The sequence below is a fragment of the Thalassophryne amazonica genome, chromosome 22 (assembly GCF_902500255.1).
Source record: "Thalassophryne amazonica chromosome 22, fThaAma1.1, whole genome shotgun sequence".
Taxonomy (NCBI): Eukaryota; Metazoa; Chordata; class Actinopteri; order Batrachoidiformes; family Batrachoididae; genus Thalassophryne; species Thalassophryne amazonica.
The window spans coordinates 13615723-13643607 of NC_047124.1; the positions used below are offsets into that span (position 1 = coordinate 13615723).

At 41.0% G+C, this 27885-nt stretch overlaps 1 protein-coding gene across 1 annotated transcript; it reads right to left on the reverse strand.

The window, feature by feature from the left end:
* Window positions 1–363: 363 nt before the first annotated feature.
* nap1l1 (nucleosome assembly protein 1-like 1) lies at window positions 364–23952 on the reverse strand. Its single transcript, XM_034163098.1, is given in 16 exon segments — window positions 364–466; window positions 3594–3644; window positions 3790–3822; window positions 4364–4486; window positions 4593–4612; window positions 4694–4839; window positions 5376–5515; window positions 5612–5683; window positions 5858–5892; window positions 5895–5985; window positions 7107–7187; window positions 8692–8833; window positions 15732–15834; window positions 17270–17358; window positions 17616–17654; window positions 23815–23952. Coding segments are annotated over 15 exon segments (1182 nt in total). The 5' UTR covers window positions 17633–17654; window positions 23815–23952; the 3' UTR covers window positions 364–427.
* Between the last annotated feature and the right edge of the window lie 3933 nt (window positions 23953–27885).

Sequence of the window (27885 nt, forward strand, 5' to 3'; positions counted from 1 at the left end):
ATGAACTTTGGTCAAAGGATGATCAATAAACCAGTGATGCAGTCTAAACCACAGCTGTTATCTAAGAGCAAATACAACAGAAGACTTCACAAGAATCCAAACTAGTTTAGCAGTGAGGAAACACATTCATGCTTTTTGTAGGGAGACATTTGTTTTTCCTGTATATTCTATTGTACAGAGGAAGAAAAAAAAAAAACAGGTCTAGTAAAATACTATGTATAATTAATTGAGCAACACAGCTCTCAGTATAATACCATGAGTTTTTGTAACAAAAATCTTGAAACCATTTTCTTCAAATTCTCTACCGAGAAAAATACAAAAACATTATAAGGCGGTAAGTATCTATTTTTTATTATTATTTTTGTTTGATTTTTTTTTTGAGAAGCTGTTACAGTGCAGTTGATCATGAAGGCAGTCAGGCCAGGCTTCACTGCTGCTTGCACTCAGCTGGGGGGGCTGCATCATTCTGCAACAAATCACAGCACAGGGGAAGCTTGTTTAGAAGGCAACGAGTGCAAACAAACATGCACAGTAATCACAGACACACAGCTGAGCAACTACAAGCACACTAATACTCCTTTAAATACACAAAAAGTCTATTTCACTCAGATTGTTAACAACAGGCATCAGCCTGACTGTTCTATAATGCGGTGCCGATGCAGTGGTAACGGGCAGCGCATCCATGGAGCACGTTTTAAACGACATGTTTTGCTTGTGACAGATGGAGAGGTGAGATGCCCTTTTTCCAAGTCAGTGATAAATTGCACTTTACACAAACGTTTTTCCTTCTCATTGCACCAGTTTTATTTCTACTGACAGACTGTGCAGGTGCGTAGCCAGAGGGATGAGGGTTCCAATGATTCCCCACAACCCATAGAGTAAAGGCCCACTTTTGAAGCCATTTTAGACTTTTTTTGCACATAATACTTTTGCTAAATACTGTTCAATCAATATTTCTTTTGTACAAAATGGAACTGGCTAGCCTTGTAATTTTTTTTGCTTGTTTTTAATAAAGACCACCAAGGAGCAGTTTGGATTGAAGGCATTTTTCCCCTTAAAACATGTCAGAGCTGTTAAGCATTTACATTAAATTGACTATGTGCAAGTACAGTATCTAAATACAAGAATAAAAAACGCTAGTCATTGCAGATTTTACCCCCCACCCCCCCGATTCCGAACATTCCTGCTGTCAAACATTTCGCAACAAACAGCAAAGGGGTGATTGAGAAAATATGCTAAAATGAGATGACAGACACAACAGCAGCAATCACATCACAAATATATATTTGTGTGTTTTTGTCTCAGGAAGCAGCAAAGCTGTAAACAGGAGGGTTTTTTTCCCCCCATAAAACTGTTTACACAGATGCCTTTTAATTCCTGGAATGTTGTTTTTGCCTACTTATTTTTTTTTTTTTTTTTTTAAATGGAAGAACAAAAACATTAGCTGAAAGTTTAACATTCTAAGAGTATTTATGGACAAGTTAACCAGAGATAAATCAACTAATAAAAATAATTGCTAGCTGCAGATGTAATGAAGGGAGGGTTAAAGTTTTGGATGGATGAGCCAAGGGAGAAGAAAAAAAAAAAATCATCCATAAAAGAGTCTCAAAAAATATTCATGGTGAGAAGGCCTGTCACAATAACTATTGTTGAGCAATATTGTCCAAAACCATATTTCAATATAAAATAAGTGGTTAATGCGCTTGGTTTCAGTTCAGAAGGCTCCGGGTTCAAATCCCACCCCTGCCACATTTGTCCATGTAATGTGGAGTTGCGTCAGGAAGGGCATCCGGCGTAAAACCTGTGCCAATCCAACATGCAGATCCACCTTGGATTTGCCGTGGCGACCCCGAGTGCAAACAAGGGAGCAGCCGAAGGGACTTACTATTTTAAGACCGTCATGCAACTGAATGCAAGTGCACCATTTTTAAGAGAAATAAACACTTCATTATTAAGAATATTCAGAGATTGGAATAGAGAAATCCGATCGGGTCATATCCCAATTGGATAAGAGGCTGAAGACGATGATGATGATGGAACGCAGAAAAATATTAACATCCTAAAATAAAAACCGCACAATTAAAGTGGCTCAAAACAGTTGATGTACCAACTCATTCATGTTAGACTGTTCTCATCAGTCTTGAAAGCAAAACATTTTCATAGCAGATCTGTGAAGTGAGGGTTTGAAACAAACTTAATTCTTCCAAACCTTGTGGCTTGAGTTCTGTGTGGGGGGGAGCAGCCTGCGTCCCACTCACCATGAAACCAGAAGCAGCAATGCAGGTAGGGAAAAAGGAGAAGAAGAAGAAGAAGAAGAAGAAGAAAAAAAAAAAAAAAAAAAAAAAAAACACTCTCCATACAGTATTTTGGAGAATCTGATTACATGCTATTGGGGGTAATTCTGGTACTGTGCCATGTCAAGTCTATACAATTTATACCGGCGTCAAATCTGTAACTCTTGTTAAATGCATGTAAAGAAAATGGAAAACGACACGTCAGTACGATCACTCTATAATTACTGTGACAGGCCTATTGGAGAGCAAATCCTCTTCCAGAGAAAAGCTCAAACCAAACCCCATTTGTTGATAGGACAAACAAACAAACAAACTAAACACGAAATTAAGGCAGGCTGGACTAACTTCAACATACAGAAATGACAGAGTGCCAATGTACAGCGCATTACGGGTTAAATTAAAAGACAACAAACCAGTGTGTTAGTAAGCCTGAAGGGTGGAGTGCGGCGGCAGCAGAGTGTGCACGTGTAAAGGAGGGAGAGGCATAGAGCTACAGGTGGCGATGGAGAAGCAAGCGAGTATGGAAAAAACATGGAAAAATTAAACCAAAAAGGGGGGGGGGGGGGGGGGCTGGAGGTCAGGTGTGATGGTAAAAAGCAACAAATCACAAGCTGTACCTACCAGGATAGGGTTATTTTCTACTGTCACCACTTAAACCTAGTGAGGAAAAATTTAAAGAGGAGCTGACAAAAGATGCCCAAGTGAACGAGGATGAACATTAATGAATAGGAGAAAACAAAAAAGCAGAAATCGACAGAATACAGAATGTCAAAAAGGTGTTTTTTGTTCAGCAAAGCAGCAGCGGTCATGCTTATTTCTCGTCACACATCTGAGAATTAAAAAGAGGCGCCAGGAAAGAAGAACTCTGATTTGATTCAAGAATCTGTAAAAACTGAGATAACGCTTCGTAATAATATTCTGGGACTGGGGTTTTTTTGGTGTCTTAGTTTGGTAGTAAAATCAGGGTAATAAAACTAAAAGCTGAAGCAAAGACAAGGCTGGTGCAAAATGAGATGCATGTATTCTGTATGCTGAAATCTGACCGCGCACTCAGACAGCAGTTATCACCTCCAGCTCAGCACCTTCAGGTGATTTTCTCAGTGCAGCTGCACTAAATTACAACAGAAACTCACTCAACTACATTCGAGGCTCGCTTCGGTCTGTGCAGCTGTCGTTTGCCTCCTGTAAGCATTCCATTACAGTTTGGAAAGAGTCATGAGCCTGTAGGGTTGAGAACCGCTGTTGGGCTTCGACACCAATGGGGAGGGGTTTGCTTCCGTTTCAAAGACGTGAGCTCACCTTGGGATCATAGTCGGGATCGTTTTCCTCGTCGGCCTCCTCCTCGCCATCCTGAGCAAAGCAGAGTAAAAATCAAGACACCTCGTTTACCTCCATCATCCGAAAACATTTATTTTAATGGAGGAAGAAAAAAAAAATGTTTTGATCATTTATCAGTCTGGTACACATCTTTAAGTAGGGCTATGAAAAGTCTTACCTCATCGTCCGCCTCCTCTCCCTCTTCATCATACTGCAAAATAAATATAATTAGTCACGGGAACATTGTGCAAGAGGAAAGATCTCAGTTCATTTCCCCAGAAGTGATTGCATAGTCACATGTCACTTTACAGTAATTAAAACAACTGTCAAGGAAACTCTCCATGAATCTCTTCAGAATTAATAGTAATAAAGCTGTCACACCCCCCCAGCAATACCCACCAGCACACAAGAGCAGCTTTATCAGTTATCAGTTCCTGGAAATAGCCGTTCTAAATACTAAATTTTACACTTGGCCTATGACTGTGGCTTTTAAATTGATTTTTTTCTCAAAATCAAGTTTCTTTATCCATGGCTGACCTCAATCATTCCAACAAGTTAGGTTCTGTGTCTGTCCGTATGGGAAGAAAATAACTCAGTCTTGACCCAATTTGCACTTAAGACAATAACCCCACCCCATGAGGTTAACTAACGACACAGGTGTAACAATTGTATATCAAAAAACATGTTAATTGAAGCCCTACAGCCCAATGCAGCCGAGCTTAAAACACGGCAGTGAAGATGCAGACACTTACATCATCATCATCGTCCTCTATGGCCTCTCCTGTGAAGTAGAGGACGGCCCGGGGAACAATGCGCTCACGGATGAAGTGGCCGATTTCAAAGTCTGCAGCCAAGATGGCCTCGGAGTCCTCATCCTGAAAGCAGAAGAGTCATTCTTCCACACCCATGACATCTGCAGTATTGACATCACCTAGCCGACTGAAATGTACACGAGTAACACGTTAAAGTCCAACGACTTACCAACTCTCCGTTTTCTGGGACTGCAAGTGAGAGAAGAAAAAGTTAAGTGATCACATCCAGCAGCAGTCAGAGAAACAGAGGCGGTGTGCGTGTTTTCTTACCCTCCGGTGGGGTGAAGAAGTTAAAGAAAGAGTCGTTGGGGATCGTTTTCGTAACCGTCCTGACTGTGCCACGACCCTTGTGCTTCTGTTTCTTCTTGATTGTTTTTAATGTGACGTTCTTGCCTTTGGTCCAGTCAATCGTGCAGCTGTGACAGAACAAAGAGAGCAGTATGAGCAGGTCCGACAGAAAGAAAAAAAAAAAAAAAAACCTTCACTGTTCATATAATAATTACCACTTCCTTATTGTAGACAGAGAACCAGTTTTATTGTTGGTGCAGGATGTCACTTGGTCACTAATCTTTACATTTTGAATGCGAGCGTGCGTGTGGAAATGTTTCATTCCAATTAATCCAACCAATAATCAGCAGATTGTAATTGGTAACTGTAGCCCCAATAAATTTTAATCGTTCAGCAGGTCAGGTCTGGTGGTGTCACACAAAACATTAAAACTGACCAATGACAAGCAGAAAAAGTTTGAATTTTCTTTGGACTAAAGTATCACAAACATGGGATTATGAGGGTGAAGATAAATTCAGAAAGAGGAACATCTAAAGATGAGCTTTTGAATGTAAACACGGTTCCTGCTTTTGTATTTTTCTTTTATACTTTTAAGTGCCCTGGCAGCAGACACCGCTGTGTGTCCATCATGATCACGGTTCATATCGGGCGCCGTGAACCTCACCCTGTGCAGCTCATGATCTCTGGGCCGTCGAAGGAGAAGGGGTCACTCTCGTCTGGCTCTGACCTCATCTTGTACGTTTTTGTCAGCACTGTATTTGTGAAGAAGTCATTTGGCTCAAAGTGGAATTCTAACGTGAAACTCTGGCAGAGAAAAAAAAAAAAAGGTGGGTAGGGGGGAGAGAAAGTGACACATTGCTCACTGTGCAAATTAACTGAGTTGTTTCAGGTCCCACTCACCATGGGCTGTCCAGGATCTGAAAATTTCACTTTGATATCTTGTAAGTGTTTAAGGATGGGTTCGTCGTGTTCCTAAGCGAGAGGAGACAGCAGAGTCAGAGCCTCCTGGACTACACTTGCGTGCACAACCAAGAGCATGTTTACTTCCTCCTGCTAATTACACAACATGGCCAGCAGGTGGAAACATCTCAACAAGGCTAACATTAGGTGTGAGCCACCTTCTGGCCTCTCAGCAGACACACCTACCTGCAACATGTCACTGAGGAGGTCCACATTCTTAACACTGTTAACCAAAACTCAGGGATTCCTTTGGGGTCTTCTTTCTCCTCATCTTTCTTCTCCTCCTCTAACTTGGCCTTCTCCTTCATTGCATCCTGACAGGGTGGACAGAAATTCCTCTTAAAAACAATTTAGCAACCCCCCTCCCCCCACCCCACCCATGTGCATGCACAGGTAAATAGTAGTAGAGAACCCTAACCCTAATCATCCCAGAGTAAAAGTTGTGCCTGTGAAAAAGGGCGGGGGAATAAATCACACTTTTTTATGTGGAACTCACTGTAACACCATTTCCTTGGGGGCAAGTTTAACAACAAGCAGGAACTCAAAGTAGCACTTGTGCACACCACAGCATGTGCTGATATTTAACATAAAGACTTTAAGTTCCAAAAATAAGCAAGATGGACAAATAAACATACAATGCATTTGGAAAGTATTCACAGAGCTTCTCCTGCTTCCACATTTTATGCTACAGCCTTATTCTAAAATGGAGTAAATTCATTTTTAATAACATGAAAAAAGTTGTCATTTTTGCAAATTTATTAAACATAAAAAAAAACCTAAGAAATCACATGTACATAAGCATTCACACCATTTGCTCAATACTTAAAATGCAATGCTTTGAGCATCTTATTATTGGAGTTTCTCTAATGCTTTGCTTCCTGGGAAAGCCCTACATAAATATTACACAAGTTACTGGATCTCTCAAACTTGGGGGTGACTTCATAGTGTTGTGAGTAGCAATACCATTTTTTTTTTTTTTTTTTTTAGTGTCAAGTATAACTGCATTTCTCAGACACAGTGCCTCTAAAACAGCATGTTTTGTTCTGCCACTAGTAAAACAGATTCAATTTCTACCAACACATTCAATGCATCAAATTTCAGGCCTAAAGCAAATCTAATCAGATATGAAAAGAAAGAGCTGCTTGCTGTTGCTTAAACCCATTTCCTGCAAAACAAAAATAACTGTTCAGCTCTGCAAGAGCGAAAAACTGCAACTTCTCTGGGGGGGGGGGGGGGAGGATTATTTCTCCGTTCTTGTAAAGATGAAATGTTGCCATCCTGAGGACATGGCGGTTGTTTTGCTGCACTGACAAAGTGATCGAAATAAGATAAGCCGCATGCGTGAAATGTTAAGCAGACAACTAGTATTCAGTACGCAGAACTGTCCAGACAGGAGACATGCGGTGGTCACGTCGTCCACGCCTGCTTACTTTACAGTTAGCTCTTCCTCTTCGTCTGCCTTCCATTCACACTCTTCGTCTGTGGGCTCATAAGCTGCTTTCACTATGTCGCTTCTCTGAGAGGGACACACAAAAATTTTCCCACTTTGACATACTGAACAACAAAACTATTCAAATACAAAACATTCAAGAGGCTGAGAGTCAAAAGTTCCACTTCAATGCTCGTCGTTGGTCAAACAACACATGAATGTTTGGTAAAGCCTCAGTTACATGTAAATAAACCTGATATCAGGTTTAGTGATCTGGAAACATGAGGGGTGACCTGTGATGGAGAAACAGTCCAACCCGGTAAGAGAGACTTCTAACAAACCTCAGCGGGTCCTGTGCCGACAGCCAAGCTCAAGGCTCAACTGATTTCATCGAGATGAGATGTTAATAAAGTCTGATGGACTCAAAATTTTGCCTTAACCATGCACCATCAAGGGCCAACAGGGTACAGGCCTCTCACTGAGTTTACGACTGCAGCAGCCAGTTTCACAAAAAAAAAAAAACAAAAAAAAAAAAACAATTAGTGAAAACAGCCCCGTCAGTCCTTATTAAAGTTAAAAGGTTGGAGACCAACGCAACCTTTTCAAAGAGTCTAATCACTGTGAAGCAATCAAGAAAACTAACCGCAGTGATTAGAGCTTAAAAAACCTTAATGCTAGAGTGTGTAGGATTTGCTGCCATCTAGTGGTGAGGTTGCAGATTGCTTTGTTTCCTCAGGTCACAGTAGTTTCTTTTTTTTTTTACCCTTTTACTTCTTTGGCAACGGGGATTTATGCCCCCTTGTGATCACATGCACAATTCTGCATTTCAACAAAACTGAGCAACCACGAGACCACGTACAGGGAGCAGCTCGTGATTCCTTCCCCCCTTATAGTCTTTAATTTGAAATTCTGTAAATCTTTCAGCAGAACTATGAAAACCCTTAAACCTATTCAGTCCATATTGGATTGTGGTTACAGACCTGATAAAATACGTACGACTGGAGGACCGTTCTGAAAAACGTTTTAATTTAATTCATAAGCTACTTTATTTTATATAATGGTCCTGAGGTGCTGAGTGAAGGCTGTTACTAACAGAAAGTGATCATACCCTGAGGCCTGTGGCAATTGATTTCTTACATTGAATTGGGACTGAAGAATGCCAGTGTCAACTATTAGCACCTGACAGACTTGATGTCTTTTTGAGTCACGCTGGACAAATGTTTGTAATCACCCTGAAGAAATTTTTAATGAGACCAACTATTTTAACTTCAGACAAGGGGATAATGAAAATATGCCAACAGTAAAATTAACACTGTTCATATGGGCAGTTAATAGCTATAATGGCGATATACAATGCCCGAAATGTGCCCCCAGTGTTCACAATTGCTGCCCTAAATGTTTCCAGCCACTTTTTAAACTGTACTGCACATGTTGCTGACAATGATGGAGCCTCTTTGCACAACTCTAAACTTTTTCAACTCCAATTTAAATGGCATAAATTGCACGCAAACACTAAAAACTCAGCCTCAAAAAGAAATATCCATTTAACAACAGGAAACGTACAAAAACAGTAAGAATATGAATGACATACTTCATCAAAGAGGGGCTGGTAGAGGGCCGCGTACTTTCTTTCCAGTTCGTGCACTTCTTCGTAAAACTTTGCTTCAATGTGGGCACATTTGACCTGGAGATTTTTCAGGGCGTTTACACGTCTTTTTACAACCTTTGGTAAGCTGGAACAACATGTGAAAACAAAAAGGTGTTGAGAATTAGCCTGGAAAAGATAGACAACTGCAAATACACTCATTTAATACATTTCAGTAAGTCACCTGGCACAAACCCACGTCTGTGTATTAAATTAAAAAAGGCATTGTACTCACTGCTTTGTTCTTTCCCCAGCAGGAAAATTACATTAAATCTAATTACAGTGAATAACCCATCAATATCAACCAACGCTGCAACAATTCAACCATTTTCATGTCGTTAAGTCTACAGGTTATGAAAATGATGCTAAATTTTAGCCCCAATATCAAAAACACCTTGTTTTCCATCACTGACCATACTTTCATGAGTTTACCAACATGTTGCACGTCCCCTTTCTGCATGTCCGATTGAGAGCTTTTAAAGCAGACACACTTGGAATTAACAGCTACACCAGGCACCACAACCACTGTCAATAAAAATTAACGCCACACCATGAAGTTCCAGCACATTTTGCCTGTATTCACAGGAATATGCTGTTCACTCATTTTACATTTTAACACCAGACTGAGAACCGTGTGTGCCGTCACTCGTCTCCACCCTCATGTGGTTTCAAACTGTGAATGCATTTACAGTCAAACATTTTAGTCTTTTTCTTTTTATTTAAGAGATAAATTTTGTTTGTTCATTCCAGTTGACTTTGATATTACTTTGATTTTAAACTGCGATTCGCTTTGAAGTTATCAATTCCGGAGTGATCAGTCTTTCCATCTTTACTTGGCAGAGAACCGCAGCAAATCCCACAACAGACACAGGAAGGATGATATTATTATTATTTTCATGAGGGACAGTAACTTTAGTTGACGAACCAGCGAAGCGTCAGATATCCACATCATTGGCTGTCTCTCAAAAAAGGCATGTTAATGAGGAACAAATAAAAACTGTGAAGCGGTGGACGATTCTCGCAGAATCGCACAGCGAGAGGATACGCAACAGTAGAACTGCTGGCACAAACATGACAGCTGGATTGGATGCTGCATTTCTTCTTGATTAGTACACGAAAACAAAGAGGGAGATTTATTATTTTTATTTCTTGCAAAACATTTGTCTTGTTTGTATTCGTCAACAATAATGCACATGTACAGTGTTTTTAGAACATTGGTGACGTTTCATCATTCTCTCGTCTTAGTCAAATCAAATCAATTTTATTTATATAGCGCCAAATCACAACAAACAGTTGCCCCAAGGCGCTTTATATTGTAAGGCAAGGCCATACAAAAATTACGGAAAAACCCCAACGGTCAAAACGACCCCCTGTGAGCAAGCACTTGGAGACAGTGGGAAGGAAAAACTCCCTTTTAACAGGAAGAAACCTCCAGCAGAACCAGGCTCAGGGAGGGGCAGTCTTCTGCTGGGACTGGTTGGGGCTGAGGGAGAGAACCAGGAAAAAGACATGCTGTGGAAGGGAGCAGAGATCAATCACTAATGATTAAATGCAGAGTGGTGCATACAGAGCAAAAAGAGAAAGAAACACTCAGTGCATCATGGGAACCCAGCAGTCTAAGTCTATAGCAGCATAACTAAGGGATGGTTCAGGGTCACCTGATCCAGCCCTAACTATAAGCTTTAGCAAAAAGGAACGTTTTAAGCCTAATCTTAAAAGTAGAGGGTGTCTGTCTCCCTGATCTGAATTGGGAGCTGGTTCCACAGGAGAGGAGCCTGAAAGCTGAAGGCTCTGCCTCCCATTCTACTCTTACAAACCCTAGGAACTACAAGTAAGCCTGCAGTCTGAGAGCGAATCGCTCTATTGGTGTGATATGGTACTATGAGGGCCCTAAGATAAGATGGGACCTGATTATTCAAAACCTTATAAGTAAGAAGAAGAATTTTAAATTCTATTCTAGAATTAACAGGAAGCCAATGAAGAGAGGCCAATATGGGTGAGATATGCTCTCTCCTTCTAGTCCCTGTCAGTACTCTAGCTGCAGCATTTTGAATTAACTGAAGGCTTTTCAGGGAGCTTTTAGGACAACCTGATAATAATGAATTACAACAGTCCAGCCTAGAGGAAATAAATGCATGAATTAGTTTTTCAGCATCACTCTGAGACAAGACCTTTCTAATTTTAGAGATATTGCGCAAATGCAAAAAAGCAGTCCTACATATTTGTTTAATATGCGCATTGAATGACATATCCTGATCAAAAATGACTCCAAGATTTCTCACAGTATTACTAGAGGTCAGGGTAATGCCATCCAGAGTAAGGATCTGGTTAGACACCATGTTTCTAAGATTTGTGGGGCCAAGTACAATAACTTCAGTTTTATCTGAGTTTAAAAGCAGGAAATTAGAGGTCATCCATGTCTTTGTTTGTAAGACAATCCTGCAGTTTAGCTAATTGGTGTGTGTCCTCTGGCTTCATGGATAAAGCTGGGTATCATCTGCGTAACAATGAAAATTTAAGCAATGCTGTCTAATAATACTGCCTAAGGGAAGCATGTATAAAGTGAATAAAATTGGTCCTAGCACAGAACCTTGTGGAACTCCATAATTAACCTTAGTCTGTGAAGAAGATTCCCCATTTACATGAACAAATTGTAATCTATTAGATAAATATGATTCAAACCACCGCAGCGCAGTGCCTTTAATACCTATGGCATGCTCTAATCTCTGTAATAAAATTGTATGGTCAACAGTATCAAAAGCAGCACTGAGGTCTAACAGAACAAGCACAGAGATGAGTCCACTGTCTGAGGCCATAAGAAGATCATTTGTAACCTTCACTAATGCTGTTTCTGTACTATGATGAATTCTAAAACCTGACTGAAACTCTTCAAATAGACCATTCCTATGCAGATGATCAGCTAGCTGTTTTACAACTACCCTTTCAAAAATTTTTGAGAGAAAAGGAAGGTTAGAGATTGGCCTATAATTAGTTAAGATAGCTGGGTCAAGTGATGGCTTTTTAAGTAATTGTTTAATTACTGCCACCTTAAAAGCCTGTGGTACATAGCCAACTAATAAAGATAGATTGATCATATTTAAGATCGAAGCACTAATTAATGGTAGGGCTTCCTTGAGCAGCCTGGTAGGAATGGGGTCTAATAGACATGTTGATGGTTTGGAGGAAGTAACTAATGAAAATAACTCAGACAGAACAATCGGAGAGAAAGACTCTAACCAAATACCGGCATCACTGAAAGCAGCCAAAGACAATGATACGTCTTTGGGATGGTTATGAGTAATTTTTTCTCTAATAGTTAAAATTTTATTAGCAAAGAAAGTCATGAAGTCATTACTAGTTAAAGTTAAAGGAATACTCGACTCAATAGAGCTCTGACTCTTTGTCAGCCTGGCTACAGGGCTGAAAAGAAACCTGGGGTTATTTTCTTCAATTAGTGATGAGTAGTAAGATGTCCTAGCTTTACGGAGGGCTTTTTTATAGAGCAACAGACTCTTTTTCCAGGCTAAGAGAAGATCTAAATTAGTGAGACGCCATTTCCTCTCCATCTTACGGGTTATCTGCTTTAAGCTGTGAGTTTCTGAGTTATACCACGGAGTCAGGCACTTCTGATTTAAAGCTCCTTTTTCAGAGGAGCTACAGCATCCAAAGTTGTCTTCAATGAGGATGTAAAACTACTGACGAGATACTCTATCTCACAGGATTTAGGTAGCTACTCTGCACTGTGTTGGTATATGGCATTAGAGAACATAAAGAAGGAATCATATCCTTAAACCTAGTTACAGCGCTTTCTGAAAGACTTCTAGTGTAATGAAACTTTTTCCCCACTGCTGGGTAGTCCATCAGAGTAAATGTTATTAAGAAATGATCAGACAGAAGGGAGTTTTCAGGGAATACTGTTAAGTCTTCAATTTCCATACCATAAGTCAGAACAAGATCTAAGATATGATTAAAGTGGTGGGTGGACTCATTTACATTTTGAGCAAAGCCAATTGAGTCTAATAATAGATTAAATGCAGTGTTGAGGCTGTCATTCTCAGCATCTGTGTGGATGTTAAAATCGCCCACTATAATTATCTTATCTGAGCTAAGCACTAAGTCAGACAAAAGGTCTGAAAATTCAGAGAAACTCACAGTAACGACCAGGTGGATGATAGATAATAACAAATAAAACTGGTTTTTGGGACTTCCAATTTGGATGGACAAGACTAAGAGTCAAGCTTTCAAATGAATTAAAGCTCTGTCTGGGTTTTTGATTAATTAATAAGCTGGAATGGAAGATTGCTGCTAATCCTCCGCCTCGGCCCGTGCTACGAGCGTTCTGGCAGTTAGTGTGACTCGGGGGTGTTGACTCATTTAAACTAACATTCATCCTGCTGTAACCAGGTTTCTGTAAGGCAGAATAAATCAATATGTTGATCAATTATTATATCATTTACTAACAGGGACTTAGAAGAGAGAGACCTAATGTTTAATAGACCACATTTAACTGTTTTAGTCTGTGGTGCAGTTGAAGGTGCTATATTATTTTTTCTTTTTGAATTTTTATGCTTAAATAGATTTTTACTGGTTGTTGGTGGTCTGGGAGCAGGCACCGTCTCTACGGGGATGGGGTAATGAGAGGATGGCAGGGGGAGAGAAGCTGCAGAGAGGTGTGTAAGACTACAACTCTGCTTCCTGGTCCCAACCCTGGATAGTCACGGTTTGGAGGATTTAAGAAAATTGGCCAGATTTCTAGAAATGAGAGCTGCTCCATCCAAAGTGGGATGGATGCCGTCTCTCCTAACAAGACCAGGTTTTCCCCAGAAGCTTTGCCAATTATCTATGAAGCCCACCTCATTTTTTGGACACCACTCAGACAGCCAGCAATTCAGGGAGAACATGCGGCTAAACATGTCACTCCCGGTCCGATTGGGGAGGGGCCCAGAGAAAACTACAGAGTCCGACATTGTTTTCGCAAAGTTACACACCGATTCAATGTTAATTTTAGTGACCTCCGATTGGCATAACCGGGTGTCATTACTGCCAACGTGAATTACAATCTTACCAAATTTACACTTAGCCTTAGCTAGCAGTTTCAAATTTCCTTCAATGTCCCCTGCTCTGGCCCCCGGAAGACAATTGACTATGGTTGCTGGTGTCGCTAACTTCACATTTCTCAAAACAGAGTCGCCAATAACCAGAGTTTGATCCTCGGCGGGTGTGTCGCCGAATGGGGAAAAACGGTTAGAAATGTGAACGGGTTGGCGTGTACACGGGGCTTCTGTTTAGGGCTACGCTTCCTCCTCACAGTCACCCAGTCGGCCTGCTTTCCCGGCTGCTCGGGATCCGGTGGAAGGGAACTAACGGCGGCTAAGCTACCTTGGTCCGCACCGACTACAGGGGCCTGGCTAGCTGTTTAATTTTCCACGGTGCGGAGCCGAGTCTCCAATTCACCCAGCCTGGCCTCCAAAGCTACGAATAAGCTACACTTATTACAAGTATCATTACTGCTAAAGGAGGCTGAGGAATAACTAAACATTTCACACCCAGAGCAGAAAAGTGCAGGAGAGACAGGAGAAGCCGCCATGCTAAACCGGCTAAGAGCTAGTAGCTGCGCTAAGCTAGCGGATTCCTAAAAACACACAAAGTGAACAATGTGTAAATAATTTAGAGGTGATTCAGCAGAGGGAGTGCTTTAGTTAAGGCACGTGAAGATTACACTATGAAACAAATCGTTATCTAGATCAATGTAACTGCGCAGATTAAACAGCTAACAGATAGAGCAAAACACCGCTGTGCTCCGGAACAGGAAGTGATACGATACCGCAGTGAGAGCCAACCACCAGTAGAGGTCAGTGCTAGTGCAGTTGATTGAAAGTGTGGTCATGGGGAAGTCATGGGGAAAAGGATTGTTGAACATATTTCGTCTTGTTTCATCTAACAAAATTAACACTACTGGAAATGCATCAAAAACTCACCAAAACTCGATTTACATCCAGCAGCATTAAACGCATTTTATCTCTTTCATGTTTATGCAGACATACACCTCCTAGCTTTGCACTTACTGGGGTTAAAATGATACCAGTAAATCTCAGTGAAGTTATTAATCTGTTGAGAGCTTCACTGCAGAGTAGTCTCCCCCTGAGGATCTCCAATAACTTTGTGTGACCATCCAAGTACACACTAAACAAATTGAACCATGATGAAGAACCGATTTGATTGAGATGCGCTTCATTTCGCATCACAGCAAAGTCGTTTTTTGTTTTTTTCCCTTTAATGGTTTAGTCCACATTATGGATGAAGCAATTCTGTCCTCCAACTTTCACAGGATGCTTTCTAATTCATACATGCATAAATCTCGCACAGCTGAATCATGTACAAATAATTTTCTCTTGAAGGTTGGGTGCAAATTTAAAAGTTACAGACTGAGTTTGAAAGCCAACCCCTAACTCTTTAACAGACAGTATAACTGTCATGTCTTCTTGTCTATATACAGATGGGTGACAAATTAAAAACTGGGAAAACACGATTAAAGCAGCGCACAAACAAATGCTCCTGTCCACAGGGTATAAGGAGCTGCTGAATCCCTTAAGAGTACAAAACTCAACTGAAGGCTGCATGAGCTTCATGAAAATTAGTACTCCACCACATTACAGTTTTGTGATGCACAATTCCAACCGATTCATAAATTTTGTCCCCACCCCATGTCACGCTTTGCCCACAACCCAAACATCTCAGTGTGTGTGTGTTGATCATGACTGATGTGATCTGTTCTGTGTGTGTGTAAAGAACACAGAGAAAAGTTCTGCATGTTCCAGTGGCAGAGCACAGCATAATTATTCACCAGTTAATTCTTAAATACTGTCAACTGAACAATAATTAAATGTCTGAAATGGCACTGTGGGAAAACTACCTCTACCAAGGTAACTTAAAAAAAAAAGTTTTCACCTCAAAATGTTAATTAAGCTCTGTGTTGAAAGTCTCACCTCTCCATGTACCCCGACGGTGAACCATTTAGACCATCAAGCCTCTCCTGTAGAGCAGCCAGAATCTGTGGATTCTGCATCATTTGTACAGTCAGCTGATGAGCTGAAAACAAATCAAACAAGTTCAATATGACAGCAACAAAAAGGTCTAGTCAAACTTTCAACAATGAACACAAATCGCAGTTAAAACTAATGCATGACTGCATCAAGTGCAACAAATATTTTTTTGCAGAAATTTGTAAAAGATTAACCCGAGCGAGACGTTCAATTACAGCTTATTAGTGTATAGTCTCAGGATTCAAGTTTGAATGTTTTAATGCAAAATGCATGAGCGCATGCCAGAGAAAGGAGGAAGCAACCGCATTTTACTGCTTTAGGTCTTCTGCAGTCAAACTGCCGCCTGCGCCACAGTTTTATTTTTACACTTCGTTTCATCTCCTGTGATCACATAAAAAGCCTGATAGTCCTCTGGCAGACAAATGCTGCTCTTCAGTTGCATTATAGAACACGGCGGCAATTTTCATAGATGCCAAGGAAGCATCCAGATAAGAGGCAAATTGGAACTATACAGCAAGTCTAGTCATGATGGAATGATACAGACTAAGTCAGGGAGGTGAACAAGAACCTGATGGTCAGTCTGTCAGAGTGACAGCATTCCTCTGTGGAGAGAGGAGAACCTTCCAGAAGGACAACCATCTCTGCAGAAATCCACCAATCAGGCCTGTATGGTAGAGCGGCCAGGCAGAAGCCACTCCTTAGTAAGAGGCTCATGGCAGCCTGCCTGGAGTTTACCAAAAGGCACCTGAAGGACTCTCAGACCATGAGAAACAAAACTCACTGGTCTGATGAGAGAAAGATTGAACTCTTCAGTGGGAACGCCAGGCGTCCTGTTTGGAGGAAACCAGGCACTATCCCTAAAGTGAAGCATAGTGGTGGCAGCATCATGCTGTGGCGATGTTTTCTGCAGCAGGAACTGGGAGACTAGTCAGGATTGAGAGAAAGATGAATGCAGCAATGTACAGCGACATCCTGGATGAAAACCTGCTCCAGAGCGCTCTTGACCTCAGACTGGGGCGATGGTTCATCTTTCAGCAGGACAATGACCCCAAGCACACAGCCAAGATATCAAAGGAGTGGCTTCAGGACAACTCTGTGAATGTCCTTGAGTGATCCAGCCAGAGTCCAAACCTGAATCCCACTGAATATCTCTGGAGAAATCTGAAAATGGCTGCGCACCGATGCTCCCGATCTGATGGAGCTTGAGAGGAGCTGCAAAGAAGAATGGACAAAACTGCACAAAGACAGGTGCACCAAGCTTATGGCATCATATTCAAGAAGACCTGAGGCTGTAATTGCTGCCAAAAGTGCATCAACAAAGTACTGAGCAAAGGGTGTGAATACTTACGTACAGGTAACGTCTTATAATATTGTAATTATGGGGTGTTGGGAGAAGAAGAAGCAGCACTGTGAATACTTTCCGGATGCACCGTAGAGGTTCAGTAACTTTAGATTATGTTGCCAAAAATCTTCACCATCACCTTTGCTGTTTTCATCTTCTCCCGTCTCCTCCTCTTCAACTTCCTCCACATCCTCCATATCTGCTGGGTCCATCTCAGCTTGGTCCTTGCTGCTCAAAGACAGAGAAAGTGGGGGACAAAGTCAGCCAAAACTGACACTACAAACAGAGCACAAAGGACACCAATGACTTTAGCCAAACAGATGCTCTGTCCGTTACTGTCCAACTTATACCAAATACTGTGATGAAACCAGTTACTCTTGGGATCATTTCAGCACAAACTGGACTGAAAACCTGAAAGCCCAGGCACACCGTTCAGGAGGTGGGACATTGGAAGGACAACACTTTTCACAACAAAGTTTACTTACTTGTCAATGTCTGCCATCTTAGCTGAGTCTCAACTGAGTCTAAACAAAGAAGAAGAAAGTAATTAGTTTAAATGTACAGCAGCTGAAGGTTGCTTATCAAACAGAGCTGTGAAAGCTTTAGCAAAGTTAATCGGTCTCAGTGCCAATTGTGAGTTAAGTCAGTCCCTTCAGCTGCTCCCTTGGTTTCACGTGGATGTGCATGTTTATTTGGCACGCTTTACGCCGGATGCCTTTACTGATGCAACTCCACATTACATGGAGCAATGTGGCAGGGATGGGGTTTGCACCAGGAACCTTCTGCCCAAACCACTTTTCCACCACCCCTCCTTCAATGCCAACTGGGAGTACGGTGCAAAATACCAGGTTATGGTGCTTTTACAAAAAGTGGAAGCAAAAAATAACTGACTCCAAACGCCGCTCTCAAATAAGGACGGCCCATGTGGAGTTGACACTGTACCATGATGCATCCTTTGGATTTTCCCCCCCTCCACCAGCTACACTGTAAATGACGATGTGAAAATGGTATCATTCATCACTCAGAAATAAATAAATAAATAAAAAGTTGACAGTATCCACCTGTCACTCCAGGGAGGAACTCAGTCCCTTCAACAGCAACCGTTAAACTGAATCCTTTGCACCCCGCATCATTATAATACAGAGAACGTCTTCCAGAGGAAACTATAAATTTCACATTAAAGACAAATTCAAGCATTTAGGTACAAAATAAGATGTAAGGACAGAAATTCTTTTCTATGGCTACAATTAATTATTTTCTTAAGCCACTAATCAATTTTTCGATTCATCAGTTAGAAAGAAGGTCCATAAAACGTCAGCTGTCAGCAGAGGAAAAGATTAAAAGGCAAGAAGTGTGTGTTGGTCCCAATATGGATATTCCAGATGATTTTCTCATGGATAGTACAGCAATGAACAGCAGCAGCCAGCTTGATGAGGACGCACTGCCGAATTTGGAGAGCAGCGCGCGTCAGTCGACACTACAAAAGTTAAAGTGAGACAACTTTTTATGTACGCATTACGTGTTGTGTATATCAGTAAGTGATAATAATGCAAATAACACGCTGTTGTCATGCGGTATGCATTTTCTGAGTCCCTCCGTCCACGCCGTCGCCCGCAATGACAGATATTCGCCCGAGTTAGACGAGCGTCCATAATGTCCAGAAGGTTAGACTATTTTATTCCTGATCTAATTGAATGCGATCAGACTGGTTTCGTTCGTGGTCGTCAAACACATGACAACATAAGACGCTCTCTCCATATAATTCACCATATTAAGAAGACTAACACGTCAGTCTAGATGCTGAAAAAGCATTTGACTGTGTTAGTTGGGAGTATGTATTTTTAGTTTTGGAACGACTTTTGACGAAAATTCAATTAACTGTATTAAAACATTGTATTCAGCCCGTACAGCAAGAATTAAGATAAATGGTCGTTTATCAGACCGTTTTAATTTGGAAAGAGCCACTTGTCAAGGATGCCCTCTTTTGCCAACCCTTTTCACACTATACATAGAACCCTTAGCCCAAGCAGTAAGAGAAAATCATATATAGGGAATTTCACTCAAGGACCATGAACATAAAATTGCCTTATATGCCGATGATATTCTTTTATATATCCAGGACCCAGATGCCTGTCTCCCTGCCCTTTTTGACCTTCTTGATGAATTTGGCTCTTATTCCGGTTACAAACTGAACATACAAAAAAACACAAATACTGAGATTTAATTACAGCCCTTCTTCCAAATTGAAAAGAGATTTTCCTATTGACTGGTCTCAGAAAGCAATTAAGTATCTGGGAGTCTGGCTGACGCACAATCTTGATAATTTATACAAGAAAAACTATGGAACAGTGAATCAAAAAAAATTAAAGAAGACCTGAACAGTTGGTCAATGTGCCTGCTCAGTCTTAGCACAAGGGTGGACACAATTAAAATGTCCATCTTACCTAAACTGCTATACTTATTTTTAGCCCTGCCAATTAAAGTTCCAAGCAGTCAATTTCAGGAATGGGACAAACAAATCTCAAGATTCGTATGGAGAGGAAGAAAACCAAGAGTTAAATATAGCACAATGACTATTAAGTAAGGAGGGCAGCATGGCCCTTCCAAACATTAAAGATTATTATTACTCTGCCCAAATTAGAACAGTTGTTAACTGGTGTGATAGTAATTACAAAGCAAAATGGAAAGAAATAGAACGAGAATCTAATGGAATCCCGATACAAGCAATGATAGGAGATAAATTAATAATCGCGGGAGAGCAGTTGAGTTCCATAGTCTCCTTTACATTACACATTTGGTTTGAAGTGATTAGGAAATTTGATTTATGGTCTCAACTGAAGATACTACGATGGGTGACACCTGATACTGACTTCAAACCTAACAGGATGGATTCTAGATTTAAGTACTGGGCAAAAAATGGAATCACTGCTTACTGTGTTATTTTAGAGAAACAAATGTTGGAAAGTTTTCAAACACTAAAACAAAAATACAACTTGGGAAAACAGGATCAGTTCCGATACTTTCAAGTACGAGATTATTATTTAAGGGAAACAGAGGAAAAAGGCAAATACAGAACTTAATGAAATTATACAACTACTGATAAACATACTCTAGAGGCCCCAAATCAATAGTTTCAAAACTTTACAAAGGAATTGCAAAGACTAGGGGGTATACTACTAACTATATTAAGGAGCGATGGGAAAAGGAGCTGGGCGAGACAATAAACATCCAGCAATGGAAGAACATAGACACGAACAACACGAGGGTGTGCAGGATTTTTTTTTTATTACTGATTAACAGTACTCAATGCAGAGGAGTCTGTCAGTGAAATCACCTACAGGTGTGATTTGCAGGACTGGAAAACCTGCATCCTTTCTGGAACCAGCTTGAGGCCACTCTGCTCAAAAGTACTGTGAAGTGCCGAAGTGCTCCGGGCAGCACTACAAGTCTTCAATATACCCGCAACCCAAGTAAAAGGTGATGAGGTTATGCCATGTGGCATTGCAGAAGTGCTTCGAATACTGAAGTAGATAAGTCAACACATTAATAATTTTTAAACAGATTATTTGGTGACCAATGAGAGTAGCAGCCAGCATACAGGCTGCCACTTGGGGAGGGAATCCATGCACCAGCTTTCTACATTTGGATCTTCATTCAAATCCATATCAAAATTGATATCTAGTCAGTCCTACATAGGACCTCATGATGCATTATAATCTAATTTTAAATTCTTTCATCTTGTCCTTTTTGGTGCTTCAAGTCATCACAGTAGAACCAATATGGATCTGCATGTTGATTTTGCACAAATTTTACACTAGATGCAAAGTGATGCAAATTTACAATACACGGAGAACGGGTACAGTAGGTATTAAATAGAGAACCGTCAGTTTTGGAAGCAAGTGCACTGACCACCACACTACCCTATAATTCAATAATGTGCATAATTATTAGGAGAGAGTATTCTATCATTTCTATGCCCATTTTCCAACTCCATGCTGTATAAACCTGAATGCTTATTGGATTCAAGCATTCTCAGGTAGTGTATTTGTGTAATGGGGGGGGGGGGGCTTAAAGTGATCAACACCCTATAGGCAAAGGCTGTGTTCAGACCGCCGGTTCAAGTCTGACTGAAAGCATATACAACTAAAATCTGATCTCACCAACTGACAAGATAAGATTCCCTATGACGTCACTAAGATCTCATTAAGACCACATTAAAACTTGAAATGCCGCCCTCCAGTCGTCAACCCTCTCAAAACTCACCAGGCCCATGTTATTCATCTAGTGAACATGCCAAAAACTCACTGGTCCCAGCTACTCTAATATTCTGTGAAATGCATTAAAGAGTCTACGAATATGAACGATATTTATAGATCCGTGTAATGGCTCTGCTCACTTTCAGAAGTATTGTACAGCTTTCTGACATGGAATTCTGTGTGAAACACCTGGCTTTTGCTGTACCAGTGATTTAGATTTCAAATGGGTAGTATGGGCTAACTGCCCCTGAGTGCCTGAAGTAATGGGCCATTTTCTCTATTTGATGTCTCTTCTCAGACATCAACATGTCTGACATTTGCACGACTTTGATCTGCGCACTTGCACGCACATCGTCGTGACGATCCCACCAGCTGTGTTCCCAGATGGACACCATGCGTCGTGCACTGGACGCTGCATATATAAAATAATTATTTCGTAGCAGATTACTCATTTTCTATCGGATTTGGCCGTTGAAAATGCCTCTAATCGCTTCCAGAATCACAGCAGACTGCTCCAGCTGTTCTGTCTCTCTTACACGTGTCCACTTAATGTGTTGGAGAACACATTTGGAACCGTCTATTAAGTTAATCATTTGTAATGCTTATGTTGTAATAGCTTGGTAAAACAGTTGCATGTCCATTCCTTCTTGTGTGCAGCTGTAAAAGTATGTTTATGACAGATTTAACATCTCTTTATAATCGTTCAGACGAGCTGCGCTCTGATGCGGTGCACTGACAATCACTCACATTCACATGCAGTGTTTTTGAATTGTTTGCGCAATGTTCACGTCATTAATGCATGATGGAGATTTTGAATATTCCAAAGTTTTCTTTGCGCACCTGCACTGGTTACAACATGTTTGAGACAAGTTTACTCTCATGCACGACAGCGTGTGCGTGTGTCTGGGAGCCTTAAGCAAAAATGAATTTTGTGTGAAAATTCGTTAAATGCCTTTGATATGCCAAAAAAAATGCCACATATGGTGGTAGGTGTGGTTCTCTTTCGAACATCATGCTAGACCGCCTTAAATATTTTGTCATGAAGTTTGTTTTTGCACAAAACATCACTCTGCCAATGTAGGCAGTGCCACAATTAGGCAAACATCCCATGTGAAATTTTAGCAATTCCTATTAATGTTAAGGTTTGTATTTAGCTTGGTGACAATCATCATCTCCTGCATTCAAACAGGGACAGTGGTTCAACACAAATGTGGATGGATATGCTTTTAGGTTAGCATTTCTGAAGAAAAAAAATCAAGTTATCATGGGGGGGTGAGGGGCCCAGGAAGGCAAGTATTGCATTTAAGGATACATTTAGGAGGTTTTTTTTTTTGATGCCTTCTTTTAAAAAAGAAATGCACTAATGTTACAGGCCATGTTGAAATATGAATAATCCCGATTCCACTTGACTCTAAAACACCAGGCTTCCAACAGGAAAAACATGAGTCAACATAAGTGCCTGAAGAAAACATTTCCATGTGACTTGTTTGAGTAATGACTCATGACAATCATCTGAAGTATCCTGCAACTGCAGGTTAATATCTTTATGCATATGTGATAGAGCTCTACCATCAAACCACCTCGGGTCAGTAACCATGCATGCATGTGAACATTAATAAGTTAGATGGAACACTGGTCAAACAGTTTTTTTTGTCTCATCCTACCCATCGACCACGTGTTGCTGACAAGTGTGCCAAACAGGCATAAAGAGCTGGATGGGTGCCCACTCACAATGTGCATTTTAAGCCTCATCTAAACCAACCGACCTGCTGAAACGGTTAAGGTCAAACAACTAAAACGCTCAAGCCAGTCGAGCTATAGCTCGCAGACACACAGGCTAACTTTTATCCGGCCTGCCTGTCCGTGTCTGGCTAGTTAAGCTAACTTGTGAGCTGCTAGCTTGATGCGCGCTGCCTGATCTGAAAAAAGGGGAGAAATTTTTTTTTGAAGGGTCGACATGTGGATATAAGGAACAGATTAAAAAAGTAGTCCGGTAGCGACTAACCAGACTCATGTATATTTCCCCACCCTGGGTACCAGCCTACCGAAATAAATAAAGGTCAGCTCCAAAATTTACAGCGTACAAGACACGTGTCAGCACATTCAGGGGGAAAAAAAGCGGTAATATTAACTGACAGTGATTCTGCTGCTTAACGTGCTACAAAACACACGAGTGTGAGGGCGAGAAATGCTAATTTGTCGTTTCAGTTTTTGTGAATCGCCTCTAACACACATCATGGTGGAGCCCGTCTCAATGGCTGCTGTCTCACTTGACTAGCATTAGCAACCGAGCTGTCCTCCGCCGCCGAGCTTTTATACGAAGAAAAAAAAAAAAACACCCGGCGCAATTTAACGTTTAACTCCTGCCACAGCGCTAAAAACTTTCCGGTCGGCCGCGCCGAAGCGGTGTTCAGGTGTGGCGGCTTACCGTGGCTCTGTGGCCGGAGGCTGGGTGCTGGCGATGCTGCGCAGTGAAGCGGTCCCGGGGAAGAAAAGAGAGACTCCGCTCCGATGGCGGTAAAAAAGGAGAGAGAGATCCCGCCGCCTGCGCTCATATACATCTGACGTCATCACGTAAACCGGCAGTCGCCGTGGCAACGCTGTTCACGGGCTGCGCCGGGAGGGGCCTCCCGGGGGGAGGATTTTTATTATTATTATTATTATTATTATTTAGACTTTGCAAAACAGTTGAAACTGTACTTTACAAGTGTAAAATTTTGTATCACTTTAATATACTGATGTGTGCTTTTGTTATTCTTTGTATATGCCTATATATACGTACACACAATAAAATGAATTATGAATTATGTAGTAAATGCAAATTGTGGAAAACGGAGATTCAAGATCCAACAGTCCTCTCTTGCTTCTGTTTCTGTTGACGTTTTCCTTAATTCTTTCTTTTTTTTGTATGACAGGGTTAATCCTTTGCTCTCTAACTAAACATTCTTACACCCTAATTGCTTACCTTTGATAATGATTGCTCATCTTTGATCCTTGATCTTGACCTTTGAACTAAGTCACCAACCTTTTATCCTGGCCTTTGATTGTGATTTGATACTGACCTTGTGGAACATTGACCTTGATCACTCATGATCACTTATCTATGGTCCTAACTGATGATCTTTGATCCAGAGTTTGATATTGATGGATGACTTTTGCGCCTGATCACTCACTGTTGATCTTTACTATATCACAGTGGTTTGATCTAGACATTTGATCCTGATCACCAGCTTTGATACTGATGGATCTTTGATCCTGATCACAGAACATTGATCCCAATCTTTGATTCTGATTGCAGAACTTTGATTCTGATCTTTGATTCTGACTGAAGACCTTTGACACTGACATCGCTGAACATGAACCTGGATTGTTGATCTTGATCACTCATTTTTGATTTGGATACTTTATACAGATTGAGCCTGATCATTTGTTGTTGCTCTTTACCGTATCACAGGCATTTTATCTAGCATATAGATCAGTGGTGTCCAAAGTAGTCCAGAAAGGGCAGAGAGGGTGCAAGTTTGCTTTGCAGCCCCTGACTCCAGCAGGTGATTTCACTGATTACATCACTTTGAGCAGGTGGGATGATTTCAGCAGTGAAATCACCCGCTGGAGTCAGTGGCTACAAAGAAAACCTGCACCCTCTCGGCCCTTTCTGGAATAGTTTGGACACAGCTGGTATAGATCAAAGCTTGATCTCCAAGCTTTGATCCTGATGGCTCACCTTTTATCCTGACTTTTGATTATGATTGATGACCTTTGATCCTCACCTTGCCGAACATCAACCTGGATTATGCTTTACTTTGTCTTCATACATAATGGGACAAACTACATAAAAAAGGATTTTTTTTTCCCAGTAAAAGATATGTTTCAGTCGGGATGGACATGTGAAGGAACTTCCCACTAGTCCTAGGGTCCACTATAGTCGTAGTCCTAGTATTTAGGATAGCATGTTGAAGTTGTTTTTATATTTATGGTAGGCTATATGTTGCACTAAAGTAGACTAGGTAATGTTACAAAATTGTGACAATTAAAAAAAAATTCAATCATGGTGAATTACCATCATTTGTTGATTTTTAATTCAACAGATTTATAGACAACGGTACAATTAAAAGTGATTAATGGCGTATGTCAACAGAATCATACGTTTTTTTTTTTAATTGACCAAAACTGGATCTGGTTTGTTAGCTATTTGAAAGTATTGCATTTATTTGTGAACTTTACAGTCAGTTTGGGGTTGTAATACCAACCACACCATCAAATAATACAAAGAGGTTAGGACAAATGGACCCTAGGACCAGTGGACTCTAGGGCCAGTAGACCCTAGGCTCAGTGGACACTAGGACTAGTGGACCCTGGGACCAATGAACCCTAGCACCAATGGACCCTAGGACCAGTGGACCCTAGGACCAATGAACCCTAGAACCAGTGGATCCTAGGACCAGTGGATCATAGGACCAGTGGACCCTAGGAGAAATTGCCACCTGGACAAGTGGACCCTAGGAGTAGTGGATCCTAGGACAAATAGATCCTTGGACCAATGGACCCTAGGACAAATGAACCCTAGGACCAGAGGGCCCTTGGACTGGTGGATATTAGGACAAATGGACCCTACGACCAGTGGACCCTAGGATAAATGGACCTTTGGACCAGTGAACACTAGGTCTATTGGACCCTCCCTGATCCATGAACATTTCCAAATGATTGAATATTTGTTGGACTTCTTCTACATCAATCGCGTAAGAAATAGATGAGTGAGGGAATTGGTCCGTTATTGGTTCTCAAAGGTGGAAAGCTAATCTGCTAATGAAAAAGCTAGTTTTGCTAATTAGCTGTTTAGCTGATTACGTAAACTGCATCCATCACTGGTCCATAGTAATAAAACAAAGGGCCTCGATGTTTCACAGTGTGATAAAACTACTCTTACTACTAATAGTGGAGCTGCAAATGGAGATGGAGATGCATCTCACTGAGCTAATATGAGAAAACACTACTCTTCTGTTCTGCAGCCTACACAGCGAAGCTCTCAGCACTGACACAAATGCAAAGATAATCTCAAAATACTTTAACGTTGACCCTGAAGGATGCCACGGGAAGAGGTGTGCGATTCATCCATCAGACAGAATGAGTGCAAGCAGCACTGATCGTGCCACTCAGCATCAGCTCGCTCTGAGAGCCTGCCGGCAAGAGCTCAAAGGTCAAAACACCAATCCAACGCTTTGCCATGAGACGAGTCCTTCCCACGTGAGACTACCACGTCTGACTCTAAGATGTGAGTCACAGCCGGCCAGGAGCACAGGACTGAACACATTTAGGCATTGTGGAATTATTTTTGAGATCACATTACGGTTTTGCCTGCTCACTTGATGCTCAAGGGCACAAGAATAGCAGTCGCTGAACAGGTTCTTCCCTCAGAAGAGAAATCCCATTTTAAAATCTATTTAAAGGTTGTTAGTCACTTTCCTGCTCTGTATGTCATTTCTAACTGGATGAAGAGGAGGACAAGTTTTTGTTTGTCACTCAAAATTGCTTTGATCCTATCATCACAATCAAAGGAATCCAAATCTATGATCAGCAATGGCCATCAAAGGTCATGATGAAGGATAAGTGATTGGGGGTTCCAAATCAATATAGATAATGAGTGAAGAAGTCCTTAGTTTAGCCATCGGAATCAAACAGCAAAATCAAGGACCAAGATCAAAGATGATTGATTTCCGTCAAATTTTAGCAATCAGCAGCAAAACCCAGTGATCAAGAACAAAGGACAGCAATATGGATCAAAGACTGGTGGTCAGGATCAGTGATCAAGATCAAAGTTCAACAATCAAGATCTAAGTTTAGCATTCAAGTGCAAATGTCAAAACCAAGATAAGTGATTGGGACAACAACAAAAAAGCATCAGTATAATATAGAGTGATCAGAGTTTGTGTTTAGTGACCACGATCAAAGGGCAGAATCAAAGATAAATATCAAGGATGAATGATTAGGATCAGATGTCAGCAATCAGCATCGAAATTCTGTTATCAGGAACAAATGTCAAACATCAGTGTTCAAGCTCAAAGATGAACATCAAACTTATTTTCACAAAATTATTTTGTTCTCAATTGTGGGATCAACCAGCATCCAAAATGTGGGCTAATCATTCAGAATGAAATGTCAGGATCAAAGTTCTGGAATTAGAATATAATTAAACAGAAAAAGGATGAATGGTCAGCATCAAAGATGAGTGATCAGGACCAAGAATAATTGATCAGGGTGATTGTGAATAAAGATCATGATTAAGGATTTGTAATCAGGATTAAAGTTGAGAGTTTAGGATGAAAGATCAGAGATGAGTAGTCCACTAGAATTACCTATGAGTTCTTGGCATTCTGTTCTTCAGCACTAGGACATGAGGGATGGTATCCGGCAGGTCGAGTCAGGTGGGTATGTAGGTAGCACAGTGGCTAGCTCTCTGACCTCACAGCAAGAAGGTCTCAGGTCCAGTTTCCATGTTCCT